Source organism: Camellia sinensis, chromosome 2, assembly GCF_055761805.1.
Source record: "Camellia sinensis isolate YWXY chromosome 2, ASM5576180v1, whole genome shotgun sequence".
Lineage (NCBI taxonomy): Eukaryota > Viridiplantae > Streptophyta > Magnoliopsida > Ericales > Theaceae > Camellia > Camellia sinensis.
In genome coordinates, this window is record NC_138962.1 from 163,520,528 (window position 1) to 163,540,574 (window position 20,047).

General features: G+C 35.4%; 1 protein-coding gene across 3 annotated transcripts; it reads right to left on the reverse strand.

Annotated features, from left to right (window-relative positions):
• Positions 1-719: 719 nt before the first annotated feature.
• LOC114321969 (chaperone protein dnaJ GFA2, mitochondrial) lies at positions 720-19,078 on the reverse strand. 3 transcript variants are annotated; one of them, XM_028269230.2, is made up of 18 exons: positions 18,737-19,078; positions 18,569-18,662; positions 18,338-18,418; positions 18,088-18,173; positions 17,812-17,895; positions 17,674-17,712; positions 13,895-13,999; positions 12,256-12,303; positions 12,074-12,161; positions 11,424-11,488; positions 11,265-11,339; positions 10,071-10,143; positions 4,816-4,907; positions 4,639-4,710; positions 3,975-4,031; positions 3,814-3,862; positions 1,340-1,406; positions 720-1,140 (listed from the first exon to the last, which is right to left on the reverse strand). In XM_028269230.2, exons 1-18 carry the CDS (start codon positions 18,821-18,823, stop codon positions 1,044-1,046), a joined length of 1,359 nt encoding a protein of 452 aa, XP_028125031.2. In that variant the 5' UTR covers positions 18,824-19,078; the 3' UTR covers positions 720-1,043. The 3 variants fall into 3 exon arrangements, with proteins under 3 accessions (XP_028125031.2, XP_028125030.2, XP_028125028.2); XM_028269229.2 differs by having other exon boundaries at positions 18,338-18,421; XM_028269227.2 differs by having other exon boundaries at positions 18,338-18,424; positions 18,737-19,052.
• Positions 19,079-20,047: the final 969 nt, after the last annotated feature.

Below are 20,047 nucleotides of genomic sequence, written 5' to 3' on the forward strand. Positions count from 1 at the left end.
ATTTGTGAAAGTTCTCGAGCTTGAACACTACTGGTTATAAAATAAAAATAAAAATAAAAATTTATAATTATTTTAAATTAAAAAAATTATTACACTCACCATTAGATAATTAGATAATGTAAAATTATAAAATATACAATGAAGCGAATCACAATCCCTCAAGGAGCTTGGCTCATTACACAAAGCCAAGATACACACTACCCAATATTGTAGTAGTTATGAATGCTAGATTTGTGTTTTACAATTAAGTACTAAATGTAACGATGATACCACGATGAGCATTCTTGATTTGCGTTAAAGATAACAATATTGTTGGATTATTGAGAGGAGTTATCCACTTAATGTATTGGCAATTTTTTTACCGACCGGTTACACCCAGTAAAATGTTGTCACTCACTGTTGCCCAAATATATATATATATATATATATATAGTGTTCTACAATATTTTTTCATTAGGATGATAAGACAACTTTGCAATGTACCTTTCTTAAGGTAACCAGGTACACAATTTTCTATTTTATCAAACACAAGTTGAGAAATTTGAATCAGCTGATAATAACTGCTTTGCAGGGTGTATGGAAGAGGTAGAAATTGATTCACTGGAAGAAGCCGGGGAGGGGGGTGAAGTGAAATGGAAAGCATACAGCAAGATCCAGCGGCATGTTTCATGATAATCTCTCCATGAAGTCTGCCACCAGCTCAAACATTCCCCAAGCTCCGGATCAAAAGCATATTTTCCATTAAACCACTTTACATCATCCAAATGCAAACGTGTAGGCAGTTTACCGTCACAGAATAATATAGTGATATGTACATTATTGGTAAGTAATCTAGTCGCAATCCCAATAATTAAAAACTGTATTTCCTGAGAAATAAAAAATATTACAAGCCTTGTAAAAAACAAGGTCAAAGCTCAACCTATAATTACTAGTACAAAATTGCCAAGCTCAAGGAATAAGGTGTCAGCAAAGATAATTTTCACTTTCTTTCACCTTCCTTTAAGGATGAATTGGGGGCATAGAACAGAGTTACCACATCACACTTAAACAGATCCTCCGGCAGCAGCACCCTTATCATAGTCCCCTTGCTCTTCTTTGGCAAACTCTTCAATTAGTTCACGCTGCCTTTGAGTCAAATTTCTGCACAAAATACCCCCATCAACCGCTAAGCATTGTAATTTTACCCTAAGGGGAAGAGGGAACATTTTGAAATGTCCCAAAAGATACCTAACTAAAGGTGATTGACTTTATAGTAATTATCCTCAATGAAATAATATAAAACAGCAATGAAGCACGAACCTCGCTATTCATAACAATAGCTAAGAGAAAGAGAACCTACATTGGGATGCTGACATTGAAGTGCACATATTGATCCCCAAAAGAGTAAGAATTCCTAGTTTTGATCCCTGTAAAAATGAAAATAAAAAATATTAAGAAGAAAGGCATATAATGTAGTAAGATTACACAACTAAATTCTTATCCACTAAAAATTTATAAATATACAAAGAAGTTACTAGCATGTAATTAATATATTAACGAGTACAAAAATCAGTGCCCTGTACATTGCTCTCTTGTTGCTTTATTTTCATGTACTGCCAGTGCCACTCCCAATGGGCTACCAAGCAATTTTGACCTTGATGGAAAATTTTCTGGCTACACTCAGCCTAAAGATAAATTTGAAGCTTTGATGCCATTACTACACTTTCTTTTTTTTTCGGCAAAAGTTAGTTATTAGATTAACACCCTGAGAGAGTTGAAACCCCAACCTCACCCTTGCAAGCACGTAAGTGCTGCACCCATGCCACAAGGCCACAAGGCCACAAGGCCATCGGCACCATTACTATACTCTTTGATGGTCATAAAAACAACAATCTCCATTATGTTTTTGGAACCCTAAAACATATTTGATGCCTTCTCCTACAAAGAAACTCATAACACCAATCCATTTGTATTAGCTATAAGCTTGACATTCAACGATGATCTTTAACATGTATTACTTCTGCCATCTATGTAGACGGACAGAAAAACAACACAGATGCTACATGACTATGGCAACATGAAGAGCTCCATAAAGCAAGGGCAAAAAGGCAGAGCAATATATTTACCTATACATTTTGATACAATACAAACACACAAATATGTGTATATAGTTGACAAGTGTGTGCATTTTTGTGGAAAATAAATAATAAGATTGATTTATCCAGCATCTATATTAGTATGGCCAGATGTATACATAAAGGAGGTGGCAGTATTAGTGTTGCTGCTCCTTTCCAATAATTGCCACATTCTCATTGGCAGGTTCGGTCACCATTATGGTTGTGTATTGGGCATTACACACTAGATAAATGCTAGTGAGACTAAAAGTCACCAGGCTTCCAGACATTTAATGTTGTTAGGACTCCCTTCTTAGGCCTGAGTGAGAAAACTAGGCACGGTTAGGACTCCCTTCTTAACCTTGTTGAATGCTTTGATTAAGGGGGAGGTCTCAGTAGCCAGTGTACCCTAATATCTGACACTAAATCTGTTTCAAGTGATAAAAGACTTTTGTACAGTTTTGTGTTAGCTGATTCCAATTTTAACGGCGGTGCAAAAAAATTAACTTGGTGGTCTATAAAGAGCGAATGTCCCAAACTATGCAACAAGGGCACTCAAAAACAGGTGCCGTAGAGGTGTCAAACACGGGATACGCTGGGGACATGAGGACACATACGTGTCCTTTTATGTAATTAATTTGTTTTCCAGCACCAGGGAGATGCCAACTAGTCTTTTTCCCCCTCTATTGCTTTTGATGGATGCTGGATGTTATATGCTTACTATTTTTTGCTTAGATTGTAAATTTGTAATAAACTAATGATGCATTGGATGATAACTTCTTTGTCTAAAGGTTAACTCTTCTTTTTTTTTGGATAAATAATCAAAATTTATTAGAAAAGCATCAAGACGATGCAAAGAATACAAAAAAACCAACCCACATAGGGCCCAACAACCCAACTACACAAAGCCTCTACAAAAGTAAACTCTTCTTGTATTTGTCTTTTTTATGGATGATTTATTAATTATTTAAATCTAGCAATTGTTTTTTATATTTAACTAGTGTTTTTGTTAATTTTGACGGTGGATGAAATCAGCGACCAACCCCTGATTGAAATAGTGGGGAATGTGGCACTTGGTATGAGAAATGTAAGCCCACTAACTGAAGATGGTGCAGCCATTCAGGCCAAATGTGGGGCATAAGGAAGGTGGAAATCATGGAGAATATGGCTGCCAATCGCCATGGCCAAACTCTATAAAAGGAGAAATGAAGACATAGAAAGGGTTCTGCATCGCAAACACATCGAAGCTCTATCAAATTTCCTTTCCAAATTACTTCCATACTTAACCCTAGCTCTGTCATTTCAATTCCAGTTTTATTTCAATTTCAGGTTTATTCATTGTACTCATTTACTTTTCCAAGCAATGATAATTATCTTTAGTTTATTTTTCAGCCATATTCTCTACATTTAATCTCAATGCTTGCTTCATTTTCATTGCAACTAGGAAATAGTTTTTAAGTAACAGCAGTTTTCCCTATAGACTGCACACAAGAATATAATAGGAGTTAGTCTCAGCACTTGGGGGCAAATCACACTTGGTCTGTACTCGGTCATGAGCAGGCATCTGTACTCGGTCATGACATGCCTGCTCGCACACGCCTTTAAGTGTTTTCACTCCTGAACAAGGAGGCCAGGTCTTCTCTTTGCATTTAACAGCATGAAAGAGTAAATTAAAAAGAAAGAAAAAAGAAAAAAAAACACTCTTGCATATCATTTTTACCTTTTCTCTTCAAGACTACCTTCTGACCAGGTTGGGTTCCAGGGCGGACCTGCAAATCAAATCCAACAGAATCATGTCACTTGAGCATAAAAAACAGCAACATTATATTTATAAAAAATAAAAATAAATAAAAAAAAGCACGCAATAAATAAAAAATAAACCTTAAGAACAACATCTCCCGTTAGAGTTGGGACCTGGATGGTTCCTCCTAAAATTGCCTGCAACAGAGTAAATTCGCAGACATCATTCATTAAATGAAAAAAAATTCTATGAAGGGAACTGGACAAGAAACTGCAGAAGAGCTCATAAACCAGGGACAAGAAACAGTCATAACTTGCACAAAAGCTTGCACACTTGAAATAACTTCTTTTTTCGTGTTTACCACATAAACACCAAAAAAAAAAAAAGAAAAAAAAAAAGTAGAGGCAAACAAAATAAGCACACATCAGTAATGACTTGCACAACCCATGTTTAATGAAGTCAGGTAGTGAACGTGGGCTACTGATGCAAATCTATTTCATTTACAAATTTGATTAAGTTTAATTTATCTTAATGTTGTTCAAATTTAACAACTGCCAACTTAATTTTTTTTCCCTTCAAAGACAGGAATGGGGAATGGGATTGGGATTGCAGCTCTCAATTGGAGATTCCCACCAAACAATGCCCCCTAAGACGACTAACATATCTCTCAGTCAAAAGGAATGATTTAACTATGTCTTCGCAAAAAGCACAAAAACCTTAAAATGTAACAACTTCCAAGAAATCTCATCAAGCAAGCAATGCCTAAGTTTTCTTTTGCGGTTATGGTAATAGAGAAGTAATTACCTGAGTGATACCCAATACAGCATCAACATGAATGTCTGGTCCTTCTCGTCGGAAAACAGGGTCTTCCCGGACCTTGAAGAAATATTAAGTAATAAATTCTGAGTACAGATGTGCATCCTAACAAAACAATATCATAGTAGTAAGAGTACAGGTGGCAGTAGAACTTATGTAAGGTACCTTGATAGTAACATAAAGATCACCAGGTTGATTGCCATCAGGATCTGCTCCACCACTCCTAGACACCTTCATAGTTTCATTATCATCTACTCCTGCAGATGACACAATAAACACAATGAAGTCCAGAAACATCCATGGCATAAACAAATAAAGGCCTAAACAAAAGAAGAAAAACAAGCAGAAAGCCACATCCCACAACAATGTATTCCTGCTGTCCATCCCAACCTGAAAGGTGCTCAAGGACAATAGAAGCGAACCCTAATTGGGCAGTCATGAACTCATGGACAGCCTCCCAACTTACCCAGCATCAGCAGTCATGGTGGACCTCCCACAATCCATCTAATATCCAATTCTCCATCCTATATTCCTGATGAGATCAATAATTTCTCTCATCATAGAGGTGTGTATAACCATGATCCCATGAACTGCCTCCAAACACCTAACAAAACTGGAATACTAGTTTGTTTTTTTCCTCTTCATTTATTTGAATTTCATGGAAAACAAAACCAGAACATGTCAGAAACCACAACACTATCTTCCTCTTATGTGGAATGTGACATTGAAATTTTATTTATTTTGTAATTTTATATTTATGTTTTATAGATAGTTTAATTAGGATCTTAGTATACTTATTTTATTAGAGATTAAGTTTCTAAATAATGTTATGATTTAGTTTCCTATTTTAAATTAGGTTTTCTAGTTTATAAATATTAGGTTTTGCATTGTAATAGTTTTAGTTTAGTTTTGAATAATGAGATATTGAGTAAGCTGTTGCCAAGGTTGTTAAAATCGGGATCCTAAGTAGAATCAGTGAGAGGGTGTGGTGGATCGGATCGTAGGATCGGATCGAGAATCGTAAGATCCTACTTTCTATTAAAAAAAAAAGATAAAAATTAAAATTAAAATGATACATATTAAAAATAAGGTGAAAAATCATAAAATCTACGATCCTACTTGTGATCCTACCTACGATCCCATACGATCCTACACGATCCCATGCGATCCTACAATGATCTGGATCGTTTTGGCATAGTAGGATTGTAGGATCGTACGATTCAGATCGCGATTTTAACAACCATGGCTGTTGCCATTGTGAGATTAGGGTTGTGGCCCTTGTGTTCTTCTTCCTCCTTTCTCCTCTTCTTCATGATTTTTTGCTCTTCCCTTTCAGAGCAATTCTCCATATATTCGGGTTTTGGGATTAATTGAATAGTTGAACGAAGACTTTAATAGTTGTTCTGCATTATCCTCTCTTCTAGTTAGGACAGCAAACTAATAAATTAGTTTCCTAAAATTTCTTAAAAGATTTTTAATGCTTAAAGTAAGTAAGGACAAGAGTTCCATAGCGAGCATTAATGCCAGAGAAGATCTTTGTGTAAGTTAGCAAGTTTATTTGGTCATGTCATTAGTGAGTGGCACATCCCTGGAATACTATGGTTAAGAAAATGGGAAGATCATTTCTCTTTTTAGGGTGTTATGCAGTCCACACATGACCGAGTAAAACGTAGGAAAACTTTAAAAATTGCACGACTTCAAAGCAATATTGAAACTATGCTTACTCGAGCTTTTAGTTTTAGCAGTCTTACTTTATGATTATTTAGCCCATGTCCAGGAATCACAAAGACTGATATGGTATGAACATTACATATAGATATGGACACGGACATGGACATTGACATTGACAACGGCAGGGATGTGAAAAACAAAAATATTGAGCAGTAACACTTCAAAAGAAGTGTCGTATCCCAATTCAACACAAATTGGACACTGACACGCCGCGTGGCATGTCAATTTTTTAATCATTATTTTTAGGGCACCTTAGGGACCCTTCATGGACACGTGTCAGAACATCATTGTTGATTTTTTTTTTCCCCCTAATAATTTTAGAAAGCTTGTTAGGGGTGAAACTAGAATCTAAAATATATAGAAACAAAGAAAGGGAAGAAAAAAATAAAAAATAAAAAATAAGGAAAGAAGTAAAAATACGCCCACATACATTAATGCCTCTTATGTGTCCTAAACTTATATCCATATACATATATATATATATATATATATATTGTCGTTATTCCAGCGCCTTGTCTGTATCTTAATTTTTTCAAAATTGTTGTGTCCCCGTCTGTGTTTCCCATCTGTGTCTGTGCTTGTTTTTCTCAGAAAAAAAAATATTTTTATTTGTTACCTATATAAATATTATATCCATAAACATTTAAAATTAATGAAAAGTAACTCTAAGTTAAACATAAAAAGCAATCTATCAGCTAGAGATTAAATATGCGTTGTATTGTCAATGTTTTGTTATGAGCTCTATTTTTTCAAAAAAAAAAAAAAAAAAAAAAATTTAACCGTCAAATTCAAAATATTATAATATGACCTTTGAAATTGGCTTTGAAAAATTAAAATCAGACATCACCATGTCCTGAAACGTGTCCCCTGAAATTTTTTATATTTGTTAAGTGAACACACCATATTGTGTGTCTCATACATGTCCTTGCATGACTCTGGCCTCGTTTGGGAACAGGCTAATTTAGTAATTTTTTGGCTATTTGGCTAAAATATGAGCTAAAAAAAACTAGTATGTTTGGGATGACTTTTTGACTTTTTACGAAAAGATGTGCAAAAAGTAGAGAGAAAAAAGAATCTTTGACTTTTTGGTATGGGTTGTTGACTTTTTGGTTAATTTAGTAACTTTTTGACTTTTTGACTAAAAAAGAAGGTTGCCAAACGAAGCCTCTGTCCCATATGTGTCCAATGTGGCTACAATACCAATTTTGAAGTGTCGGTGCTACGTAGGTCTAGGCATTAAAATGATTAATTTAATACTCCCTCCGTCTCAAAATATTAGTCCCTTGTTCCATTTTTCGTTGTCTCAAAATATTAGTCCCTTTTCAAAAATCAAGTATAAAAATAATATAAATTTCCTATTTTGCCCTTCTTTTAAATTCATTAACAACATAAAAAATATAATTACGACATTGATATTCTCCAAAAAATGTACTATCAAAGGGTAATTTTGGAAAATTAATTTTTTTAACGTGCAATAATTGTAAAAGTTGGATTTTCCAAAAGGGACCATTATTTTGGGACGGAGGGAGATTTTAAGGAACTACTAACCACCATTATTCACCGTCTCCTCTCTTTTAGCCTTTTGCAAACACTAATTATCCTGACTGGGACATACACATAGCACATAGGGGTATTAGCTCTCTGCAAATAACTTCGGAGGTTTTCATACAGGTGCAACAACCAAAGATACCCTAGAGTGGTGCTAACGTGACAAATTCTTGAAGTGTTACTCTCTCTAACATACCACCATCTCACAGCAAATAAACTGCAAAATTGATGCAGGCCCCAAAAATTGCTTGCACAACTTCAGCAGAAAGTTTCATAATGGACAAGGAACCGAAAAGGGGTTCAAATCTTTCTTGTTTCTAATCAATTTCTGTCAAAAAAGAACAATTTGAGTAGAAAGCCCCTTTCTTTTTTCTTTTCTTTTTTTTTTTTTTTGTGGAAAAGAATATGGTTTTATGTTGTTTCATATTGTACAATTCTATTCTTTGTTGCGTCATTTTCCCACGAGAGGTAATGAGAAGAAATATAAAATGGATTGCTAGCTATGCCTAGATCGCGGATAAATGGATAGGGTCTTAACAAAAGAATTCCTATTAATAATAAACAAAACATAGTAATGCCACATTACGCACAAACACAAATCAACGAAAAAGAAATAGGAAAAAAGAGGATTCAAGAGGCTTGTAAGGAGGATTATTGGCTAATCAAATAATAGATAGTAAATGGGTCGGTTTAAAAATAAATGAATTGCTAGTTGTAGAATATTATTCTTGTCTGAATTTTGTTTTTCCCTTGCTGTAATAATATCTTGGGGGTTCACAACAATAACTTGGTATGTATACTATACGACCATTAACTAAAATATTGCAAGGGAAATAGCACCTACCTGCCCCAAGGCGGGATTAAGAATAATTGTAGGGACAGCTCTAGATAATTCAGAAATAATAACACAAACCAAACTTAGCGCAAATTATCATACACCCAGTCCTCTAGTTAGAACACAAATACAATAACAAAAATACATGAAGGGATGAAATCGCAAAACAATTGATTCAATAAAGTAGCTTGATAATCCAGATTCCTAACATTATTCAATTGTTTAACACACACATATATGCATGTAACTACTTCCCACTTTGCCTGTTCTTCACAGCACTTCAAGGGGAAATTCTACTTGCGCTACCAATTTACTCCTTACATGCTCAAAACCCTAAGCCTAATTCTCCCTCAGCATCACCTCCAACCACCATCTTCACTGCTGCAGTCACTACTCACCGCCGCAGCCGCCTCACCGCCGCAGCCGCCCCCACCTTCTTCCCCAAACCTAACCCTAATTTCAATTGGTGATGATGGTCGTGCCAGTGAGCAACAGAGAGAGTAAGGGCCGCAACAATGGCGAGGGCCATCTAGATCTGAAACTTCTCTCTCTCTCTCTCTTGCTCACTCGAGCGCACGATAGTGGGTGAGACAGAGCGGCGGAGGAAGAAAGTGGAAAGGGAGACGCAATGGGTGCGCTAGGAAGGCAATCACAACGGTGGGAGGGGCTCGCGGTGGTCGGAGATGGCGGTTCTTTTTCTTCTTCTTTCAAATCTGAAAACCCTAGGTTTTCATCTCTCTCTCTCTCTCTCAATGAGGTCACGGTCGTGGAGCGCTGAAGTGAGGGCTGGTTGCAGCAGTGAGGGGCTGCGAAGGTGGTGGTCATGATGGTGGTGATGGTCGCGGTGGTGAGGCGATGGAGGGGGGGTGGCTCTGGCGGCAGGATGGTGGTCGGAGGTGATGGTGGTGGGTGTTAGGATTTTTTAGGTTTTGGGTCTAAGGAGAAGGATAAAGGTTAGGATGAGGGTAATGAAGGAATTACAGCAATTATAAAAATAAAAATAAAAAATTTGGTGGTGCAAGTAGAATTTCCCTACTTCAAGTCAGGTTGTTCAAATAAAAGGGATATTCAGGCAGCTCTTGAATAAGCTTCCGATCCAAATAATTCATACAAGTTCTGGCATTAGTCATTTAAACTCCCTTTATTAGAGCTCTCACTAACATTTGACAAACACAGGTTGTTCTGTTAAATTCTGAAACGTCAACGGACATCTCGGAAAGAATTAAACACTGGAAGTCAGTCCAGTTTTGCCAATTTGCTAGATTAAAACAAAACCATTGACAACATATGAACCTACTCAAAATACCTGGCATGATATCCAGCTTGACAGTCTTTGGTCCTCTAACTGTTTTCTCTCCATTGCAAGACTTGCAAAAGTTCTGTATTCAACCCATATTGATATGCCATTTGTAAGATAACTACATCAATATATCAATCTAGTAAACAGAAAATGAACAAAAAAATTGTATAAAATGACCATTATACTTCACAAAGATAACTTAAGTTGAAGAGATGCCACTTGCGTATAAATGACATCTAGAGTATAAGAATCCAATAAAAGGTCTTGCAGTGAAATGTTTTAACATGCCACAGACCAGCTATGGATCAATACGTTTATGTTAGTTTTGGCACAAAGTTCAGAAAAGCATCAAGCAGTAATCTGATGTAGTGAGAACTTGACTGCGACATTGTCTCTACTTATTGTGAAGTTCAATTCAAACATTGCTGATACTGACGGGCAGTAAAATTCGACATTAATGTTTTGCATAGCAACCATCAAAGGAACAACTTACTCCCTCAAAATAAGAAACTTCAATGAAATCATAAACCACTCACAACGGCAATTGATAAGAACCTTCTTTATTTTACACTCATCCTGCCTAAACATTTCAGGTCAAAACTTTGCCCCCACCCCAAATGCATGCATTTTTAATTCATCCCAGAATCAACTGGGACATCCTTCTTATGTTGCAATTTTTGCTTGATGTTTTTCATAAATTCAAAGATTACTGCCATATTAGGATCAACAGATGGCATGAATTCTAGACCTCGTTACCTATACCACTCTCAACAGACATAGGACAAAGATCAAAAGATATAGATGAAGAGAAGCTCTAGCTGTGAGAAAATTCAATGCTCGTTAGTATTTCTTGTCACATTTTAAGAGATAAAAAGCTAATGAACCTCCTCATTTTTTCCCTCCAAATAGTAGAACAACTAACTATTATTAACATTGTATCATACCAAAGCATTAATTTGGTAAGTGAAGCAAAAGAAATTCTACACCCATCAAAGTGCCTACAGATCCTTCTGGTTTACCAACCCTGAAAAATGTTTACTACACAAAACATACAGTGGCGTAATCCATTTCATTAAATTCAACAAAATATATAGCTGCACAGCATATCCCCAAGACGTAGGTAAGGAAAGCATCAGAATTATCAACAAAAATTGTACACTACGCCCAAAAACACAAAATAATAAAAGTTCTTTATCATACCTTAACAATTTTCCCAGTTCCATGACAATAAGAACACGTAATCTGGACCCTAAATGGGCCAGTTGACTTGTTAATCTGAAATTTGCAAAAACTAGGTGTTATCTACAGACATTCACTATGTTATAATACGATTAGAAACATGGATGTCAGAAAACAGACCATGCCTGAGCCTCTACAGGTCCTGCAAGTTTCAGGCCTGGTTCCAGGAGGAACACCAGCTCCACCTGAAAAATAAAATAACAAAATCAAGAAACTTTATGATGGGCCAGTTATTAAGCTAAATTACCATCCATCCATAAAAAAAAGAAAAAGAAAAACAATGAAGAAAAGTTATGGGGAAATTACAAGAAAAACCCCGGAGTTTGACTATTGTAACAAAATAAACCTTGAATTTTTTATTTTGTCACTTTAAACCCTAAAGTTTTTATTTGTTTTCAACCTGAATAATTTGCCTATTTTCGTCAAGTAAAATCAATGAAAGAATAGATATTTTAATCATTAAACTCAATGAAAATGAGTATTTTAGACATTTTATGAATGCCTACATTGAGCTTAATGACTAAAATACAGTTTTTTTAATTGATTTTAGTTTACAAAAATAGGCAATTGGTTTAAATTGAAAACAAATAAAAATATTAGGATTTAAACTAATAAAATTAAAAATTATGGGTTTATTTTGTTACGAGGGTCAAACCCTAAAGTTTTTGGGTAATTGTCCCAAAAGTTATTTACTACTAAAATGTGCTAAAATGTCTATTGACAAAGAAACATAATTGCAGAGACATCAAGTTCAGAGAATACGGCCATACCACAAGCTTCACAAGGCAAATCAGTTTGGAACGTCAGCGTTTTGGTGCATCCCTGAACAGCTTCCATAAAGGACAATTCAACTGAAACCTATGCTTGATCAATAAAAGACAAAAAGTTTGTCAAATAACAAACTCTAGCACACAAAAACAAAATCACCAACACTGAAGGATAAGATAAGAACCTTGACATCTTTGCCGCCCATGCCCCTATTAAAGATTGTATTGAAGATCTGATCTCCATTGAAGAGAATGCCACCATATGCACCATTGCACAAGGAAAAAGACAAATAAGTTTCAAAAGTCAACAAGATATTATGGAGAGAAATGCTGATATATATATATATATATATAAACCAAGGATTAGAGCCTGATATAAATTCTATGCCACAATCAGCATACATAAAATACAGAATTTGGAACATTGAACACAACACCACGAGCAATGAATCAACAGACAGAAGCTGGGAGCAATAAAGTCAGCTGGAAAAACAGATTTAGGACAAATTCTATAATCAGCATCTTATTGTGCAGTGTCTTTAACAGCATGCATGACAAATGCAAGAGAAAAATCCTGAGATCCAGACAATATATAATATATTACTATTACTAATATTTTTCTAACTCTCTCTGACCAATAATACTCAAAGCTCTGATTTACATCCTACAAGGGAGTAAAACAAGAGTGAATAGGAATGGGTGATATAATTGTGACAAAAAAAAAAGGATAAACTCTAATAGACTTGTATGCAAATATGCATGCAACTAATTCCACTTGGCAAAATAACATCAACAAAACCAAAACCAAAATGCCACATTAGCTGTGAAAATTTAAATTTTAAAAGGCTAATCATAGCTATATAACATATCATAATTTAAAGATGATGTTACAGACAACAAGATAAATGCAGAAACACAAATTGATATTCAACATATTCTGCAAAAAAAAAAAAATGGTACTTTGAGAACGACCACCACCAGGGGAATAGCCAAGTTATTTGTTGCAAGGAAGAATTAATTTGCCAATGAACATAAATTCTTTGGGCATTGAAAAGTTTTCCAAAATTGGACAATACAAATTAAGTAACATGATCCTGGTTCTTCTTTGTCAACTGAACTCCTTAAATTCAACAGAAAAACCAAGGAACAAATTTCTTTAATAGATAAAACCCTTCAATAGGTCCCTAAAAGGCTAAAACAACACAAATAAAATAAATAAAATAAGAACAAGTATCTATTGAGGTCCTATGACCAATTTATAATCGTTTTAGGGCCTTCACAAAAGGGTACGTTTGACTTTGCAAACGCTACCTGTGAGCACTGCTGCTATCAGGTGCATCTAAAACTAGAATTACTTCCAATTGAGAACTTCTCGCATGGCATGGTCATGCAATGTCGATGGTAGTGCTGCTTTTGGGGTAACTTTGGGTGCAGCCTCTCCATAAAAACCTCAACTACTTCCAGTAGTATCCTCCACCACTCCTCTACACAAAACCAAATTACATCTAACAGAACAAAAGCAATACCGTCGTATTACATAAAACTAGGCTTCCCACCTAAGCACCAAAAGAATATACACCAGACATCTTCATTCCCCGTAACACTTAACTCTAAGCATCATCAATGGAGCAAATTTGTGCCTAAAATTTCAATTTTCCCAAAAGATATCAGCTCTACTAATTTGACATCTCTGAACAACGTCGAATTCTCAACATCCCATCACAGATACAAGAAAATTCAAGTTTTTCAATAGGTGGAGAGAAACCACAAAATGATACAGTTCTGTATCAGAACAAACTTGAAGAAAAACAAAATAATACTTACATTGTCAGTATTGAAGATGTCAGTAAATGGATTGAAATCAGGGCCCCATTGACCACCACCCATGCCACCACCATTAGCACCATGTTCATATGTTTCATGGCCAAGCTACAAGATTATGCATATGCACAACATAAGTATGAAAATAACTGAGAGAAGAAAAACTTAGATGTGAAAATTATTAAAATAATAACAATAAAAAAACCAATGACAATATATATATATATATAGAGAGAGAGAGAGAGAGAGATTTCACTAATCTAACTTTTGCTGCTAACTATATTAGACTAGCCTTACAAGATGTGAATGCAAAAACAATTGATCTATCCAATAAAATATCATAAGGAACGGAAAATATCTTTTGTCTTGCTCAGCATGAAAAGTAAAGCTGTCATGAAGTTTAACCAAACAAACCAATAAACAAGACCATGTAACTCGTTGAAGAAGGCTATATATGCATAAAAAGTGCCAACAATATATAAGAGAGCCAAAAAAATGTAGAGAGAGAGAGATGCACAATGTTGAACTATTCTAAGCTTTTATTCACAAACTATAGTTTTATGGTCTTAAGTTTTTAATAAGCATAGTTGTTTCTATACATAATAATGATCATATGGTAATTTTAAGCACAAAAGTAAATATGGATAAAAATCTCTGCAACAGGAGGGATAAAAATTTATGATGGCAAAGGGTGGAAAGGCTCAATTTCACATGCTCCATCAGTTATGTGGCTTTTGGTGTACTGGTTAGATTCAAAATATCTACCATAAAAAAGCATGCCACATTTCAGGTTCAAGCAAGGGAGAGGGTTGCCTAAGAGAGAGCACCTTGACTAGTACAAGTGACATCTTATAGGATAAAAAGGCACCTACCCCAGCACAGGAAAGACACCTAAAGTAGAAGTGCAACCAAAAAACCACCTAGGGCAGGCAGCAAAATCAGAGCCAATCCCAAAGGGAAAAGTACTGCATGTCAGCAAACAAGAGAAAGAGCTAACAGCGAAAGCAAAATAGCATTTTGATCTTTTATGATCCCAAAAGATTATAGAGCTGAAATTTACGCATTCTATTTGTCTTCCGCTTCTTGGTGCAATGGTAAGGCTCACGACATTAAGGCTGTCTAAAAATTTTCAAGATGTGTGAACCAAATTAAGACATTTCCAACTTTCAGAGCAAGCAAAATTTATTTCTAGGAACCTGAGAATTTCAAATTAAAATAATTATAACAGATTTAAATCAAGACATAGTTACTACTAATTAAAGCTACTTGAGGATTGGGTAGCTTTTCTTCAATAAGGTAATCTCACAAAAAGAAGCATCAAAAGAGCATGCCTACCCATTTTATAGAAGGTTAACTATGATAACCTTAGCCACACTAACACAAGGAAGCATTTACACTCGAAAGACAAAAGAGACCTAAATTCTCACAAGTAAAAAGAACCCACTAAATCTACAAATTAGTCAAGCATTCGAAAGACCTTATCTGACAACCAACTTAACAAAATGGACAAGAGGAATACCTTGACCCTATGCAAAGTTCCTCTACAACTTGAAAAATTCATAATGGTTTGCTCTATCCACAATAGTCACATCAGACATGAAAGAGCTAGCCACTAGCCCACCACCCCATTTGCCCTTGTTTCCCTACAGTACCACCCCACCACCACAACATAAACCCCACCACATCCTTGTGAAACACCAACTCCATGAAAGAGCTAGCCGCTAGCCCGCCACACCTTCTTCCTTCGATTCCCTACCTTCCACCCCACAACCACAACATAGACCCTACCACATCCTTGTGAAACACCCACTCCATTCCAAACAATACCCCACAAGCCGCCGGCCACGTTACAGTAAATAAGCAAATAGACTTATTCATCATCACACTTACATATACAACACCAATTAACGATAAGGAACCGCCTCCTAATTAGATTATAAATGGTAAAAATCCTCTCATGGGTTGCATTCTACACAAAAAATGCCACTTTCGATATAGCCCCGACAGTCCAAATGTCTTTTCAAGTGAAGCAGAACCTTCAACTTCCTAACAAAGCCAATAAAAGACTTTGCACCAAACCTCCCTTTCTCAGCTACAAGCCTTCAACCCATCTCAATGAATCCTAGCCTTCACAAAAAAAACCCTAACCCCCAAAAAGAAAGTAGAGCAAATCGATCAACTACTCCATCACCCAATCTTGCACATTCCTTCTTAGCCTAACATCCCAAAACACATCATTATCTACACTCCAAATATAGGTTTCCATTAAGTCTTCTTTATCCATGGAAAGATAAAAAATAGAAGGAAAATCAATATAAGGCATCACACAATACCTATGGAGAAGAAAGCCAAAACTTCACCCTTTCTCACCTTAAAGAAGCAAGAAACTGTGGAGAAGTCCTCCGATACTTGATTCACACCGTTCCAAAGCCCTCTATCATGGGACATATAGTCACCTCTAAAGTAGTACAATTCCAATCTTAGTTCAACATCCCAGAACATTGTCAATATCACCCACTACCACATTTGGTCATCAACCCTCTAGAATCTATCCCTCACATGCATATTTTCACAACACTCATATACCTTTTCAATGTTCAATTTACAAATCACCCCAACCTTCCTACTCCTCAGTTTGGAAGCCACGCACTCATTAGCCACAAGAACTACATAACAAACACATTTTGAGACTTTGAAATCAACCCATTCAACACCTCGCTCAAATAGATCATTAAAGTTTTTGCCAATCACTTATAGGCACCACCCAACAAGCTAATAGATTTGAAATTTCTAACAATCTCCACACCTTATTTCATTGGAATCAGAGCTTCAATTGATGCATTAGCCACTTTTCACACGTACCATTCTCATCAAAGAAATTCACCATCCCCATACTTCTTCTCTCACCACACTCCAACATTTAACTCCATATTAGGTAGCTTTGGGCACACATAACTTGATTTTAAACCCCACTAATAAAAAGCGGCTATGCTTATGTGTAGTTAGTAACAAAGATTTTACCAGAGGTTTGTAGAGGATTTCAATTTTTTCCCTTTTTTTTAGAGCTAGATATTTCATCCACCCCTCTTTTCTTCCAAGTTTAAGAGATTTTTTATTCCCGCCAGTTCTGCCAGATTTTTAGGCCTTGATTTTAAGCCCCATAGCACATAGCACATAATTTCTAAGTCTTTCTTGCTGGAAATTGTACAAATCAGACATAAGGCCAGAGTTACAAGTTTTCATTTTCTAATTTGATTTTTTTAGGTCCACACCAAAGCAATTATATCCATCCAAAAGGCCAGAGTTACAAGTTATTGGGTTTTTAATTCAATATTTTTAGGTCCAAAGCAATTATATCCAGACAAGAGTATACATACATACATACACAAAGACATGACACAGATACATATCAATATATCAATTCACACAAGTAATTCCTAGTGTCCCTGCTTGTTGACATGAAGTAAGGACTTGCACAATAAGATAAAAGGTGGATTGGACATCAAGTCATCCCCTATTCATTACCAATCCCAGCTGCTCGATCATGTATCATTAAAGCAGCAGTACAGTTAACTGCTACAACATATCTGTCACCTTTCCAATACACTGGACGAAAATATAGGATGGATTTCCAGAACACATTGGTTAATGCCTAAAATAATGAACTCCTGGTCCACTACAAAGACTTGATGCAATACAAGATAGCTTTATGAATAACCTACTTAGGTTAATCTTCAAAGTATGCCATCATTTGAAAAAATAAGACAAGAAATTTGTGAGACCTGATCATACTGTGCACGTTTTTCTTCATCTTTCAAAACCTACAACAATACCACCAAAAAAATATATATATTTTAGTACATTCAATGAGAGTATATATCAACATTCCAGAACTGAAAACTTGCCGAACTAATAAGTACCTCATATGCCTTTTGGACTTCTTGAAATTTCTTTTCAGCTTCAGGATCATGTTTATTTGTATCTGGATGCAACTGCTTTGCAAGCTGGAGAATGATGACAACAATATGAAAAATTGGAAAACAAATGGATGGAAAACCAAACAAAATTCTACAAGCTTCATTTGGAAGTAAACGTTTGACGTTCACTTCCATATGCAATGAATCAACATAGCATATTTGAGCATTTTGAAACGTGAAACTGTATTGTTATAGCAAGAGACGAGGAAGAATGCATACCCCATAATAAGCTTTCTTGATTTCAGATGCAGTTGCATTCTTATTCACACCAAGTGTGTCATAATAATCTCTGGCAGCCATAAAACCTGATCGCAGAAAAATAAACACAAAGTCAAATTCTTTGAGTGACTCATTTTCTAGTGTCTTAGTTTCAAATAAATGAACACAACTAGTTCAATTAGGTGCATAAAATTCACTACAGCAAAGTATATGCTATCCGTGGTACCAAGAAACAACATAAAGTACATACCAGTGCCATGAATTGATCTTGCAGTGCCGGCCCCAAAATTCGATTTCAATACTCCGATTCGCAACCAGCTTCTATTATTAACTGCTTCTTGAAACACAACAATCAATACTAAACTTTAAGGGGGGAAAGGGAAAAAGTTTACAACTTTGCCAGTAATTATCCAAAAAAAACAAAAATAAAATAAAAGGTGTAATATATAAGTAAAGCCCAAACAAGACAACAACAAAATACCATTTCTAGAATTGAAACTTGCAAGAACCCTAGGTTGGTTGAAGATGGCCGAGCCGTATTTCCTATAACCCCCTCGCAACGACGATTCATATATCTGTGGACAATTGACCAGGAATGAGTATATACATATACATGTACAGCGAGAGACAGAGAGAGAGAGGTGCATACGGCAATTGGGGAATCTTGGAAGGCGTTGCGAGAGAGAGAGCGGCCAGCGAACCAGTGGACGAGTCTGACGCCATTGGAGCGGACCATTGGAGCTCTTTGGGGATGTTAGGGTTGTTGAATTGCGAGAACGGAGGCGTTGTTTGGGTGGTCGTTTTTATTACTGGGTATTCAAATCCATTTAAACCCTAAATAAACCCTAAATATGGCTTCAGGGTTTGGGAAAGAATAACAGAGCCACCAAGCTTGTGTGTTTATTAGAGGTTCTTGTGAGCACCGTTTGAATGGAAAGGTTCGATTTATTAAGGCCTGTTTGGTTAGTTTCTACTCCATGAGTGAAGCTCCTTTGTGGGACAGAACATAGAGGGGTTTTATCGGTTTCAAATTTGTTTACCCTTTGTGCGTGGGAAATTGTTATTTTAGTAGGTTATTTTAATTTTTGACTATTTTATCAGATTAAAATTTTTGTAATTTAAAAAGATAGTTAAATTTTTTTATAATTAGATATGATATTTGTGAGATAAAAAGTAAAATGATTATAGGTTTGATGAGACATTTTGTCTTATTAATTATTTTAACATATTTTGTCATTTTGTAAATTTTAGTCCAAAAAGCTAAAAAATAGCCTTTGCCAGACATAAATGGTAGCAGTCGTTCAGCTCAATCAGTATTGAAAATATGTTTAGTACCGAATCAATCTTTTTAGTTTTTGTAGTTAAGAAACTAATACAGATCATATGTTACGGTTCGATTTTGTTGATGTGATGTATAAAAAAATTTTGCATAAAATTTTAAAGGGTTCTATAATGGATTATAAAATTTTATATTGAAATATATGAAAATTGCTCTATAAATGTTTTTTTCTTTTTTTTTTTATCAAAAAAGTGTATTGGGATTTTTATCGATAAATCTCATTTGGAAGGATTCTAACCCAAGAAATTCATGAAGGAATTTTTTAACCCACTTAATCCTATGTATTTATACTTTTATTTCATAAAGTCGTTTTTCTTAATTTATATTATTTTCTTAGACTCTTAATGTTGGAGGGAGGAGAGAGAAGCGAAAGGACCAAGGCATAAGAAATTTCACACACAAATTAAATAATATTGATATTATTATTTTATGTTATTATATAATGTGAATATATTTTTAATTGACAACATATTAAAAATTATAGCGATCTCGGTTTTACTCCGACTTTCGTTGTGTTCTGGACTCGGATTCCGTGATTGTATACTGTTGTCTATGTCTTGTTTCCTTCCTTTAACTCTTTGTATTTTGCGTGTTTGGAACAGGTTGGTTGTTAGTTGGTCT

What these genes read in the sequence shown, in the direction of transcription:
- LOC114321969 (XM_028269227.2), bottom strand. Translation starts at nt 18,823, where the DNA reads ATGGTCCGCTCCAATGGCGTCAGACTCGTCCACTGGTTCGCTGGCCGC. An exon ending in TCAAGAAAGCTTATTATGGG is followed by an intron (nt 17,896 to 18,087) that starts GTATGCATTCTT and finishes ATCATTCTCCAG; the next exon opens with CTTGCAAAGCAGTTGCATCC. An exon ending in ACATCTTCAATACTGACAAT is followed by an intron (nt 12,304 to 13,894) that starts GTAAGTATTATT and finishes AATGGAGATCAG; the next exon opens with ATCTTCAATACAATCTTTAA.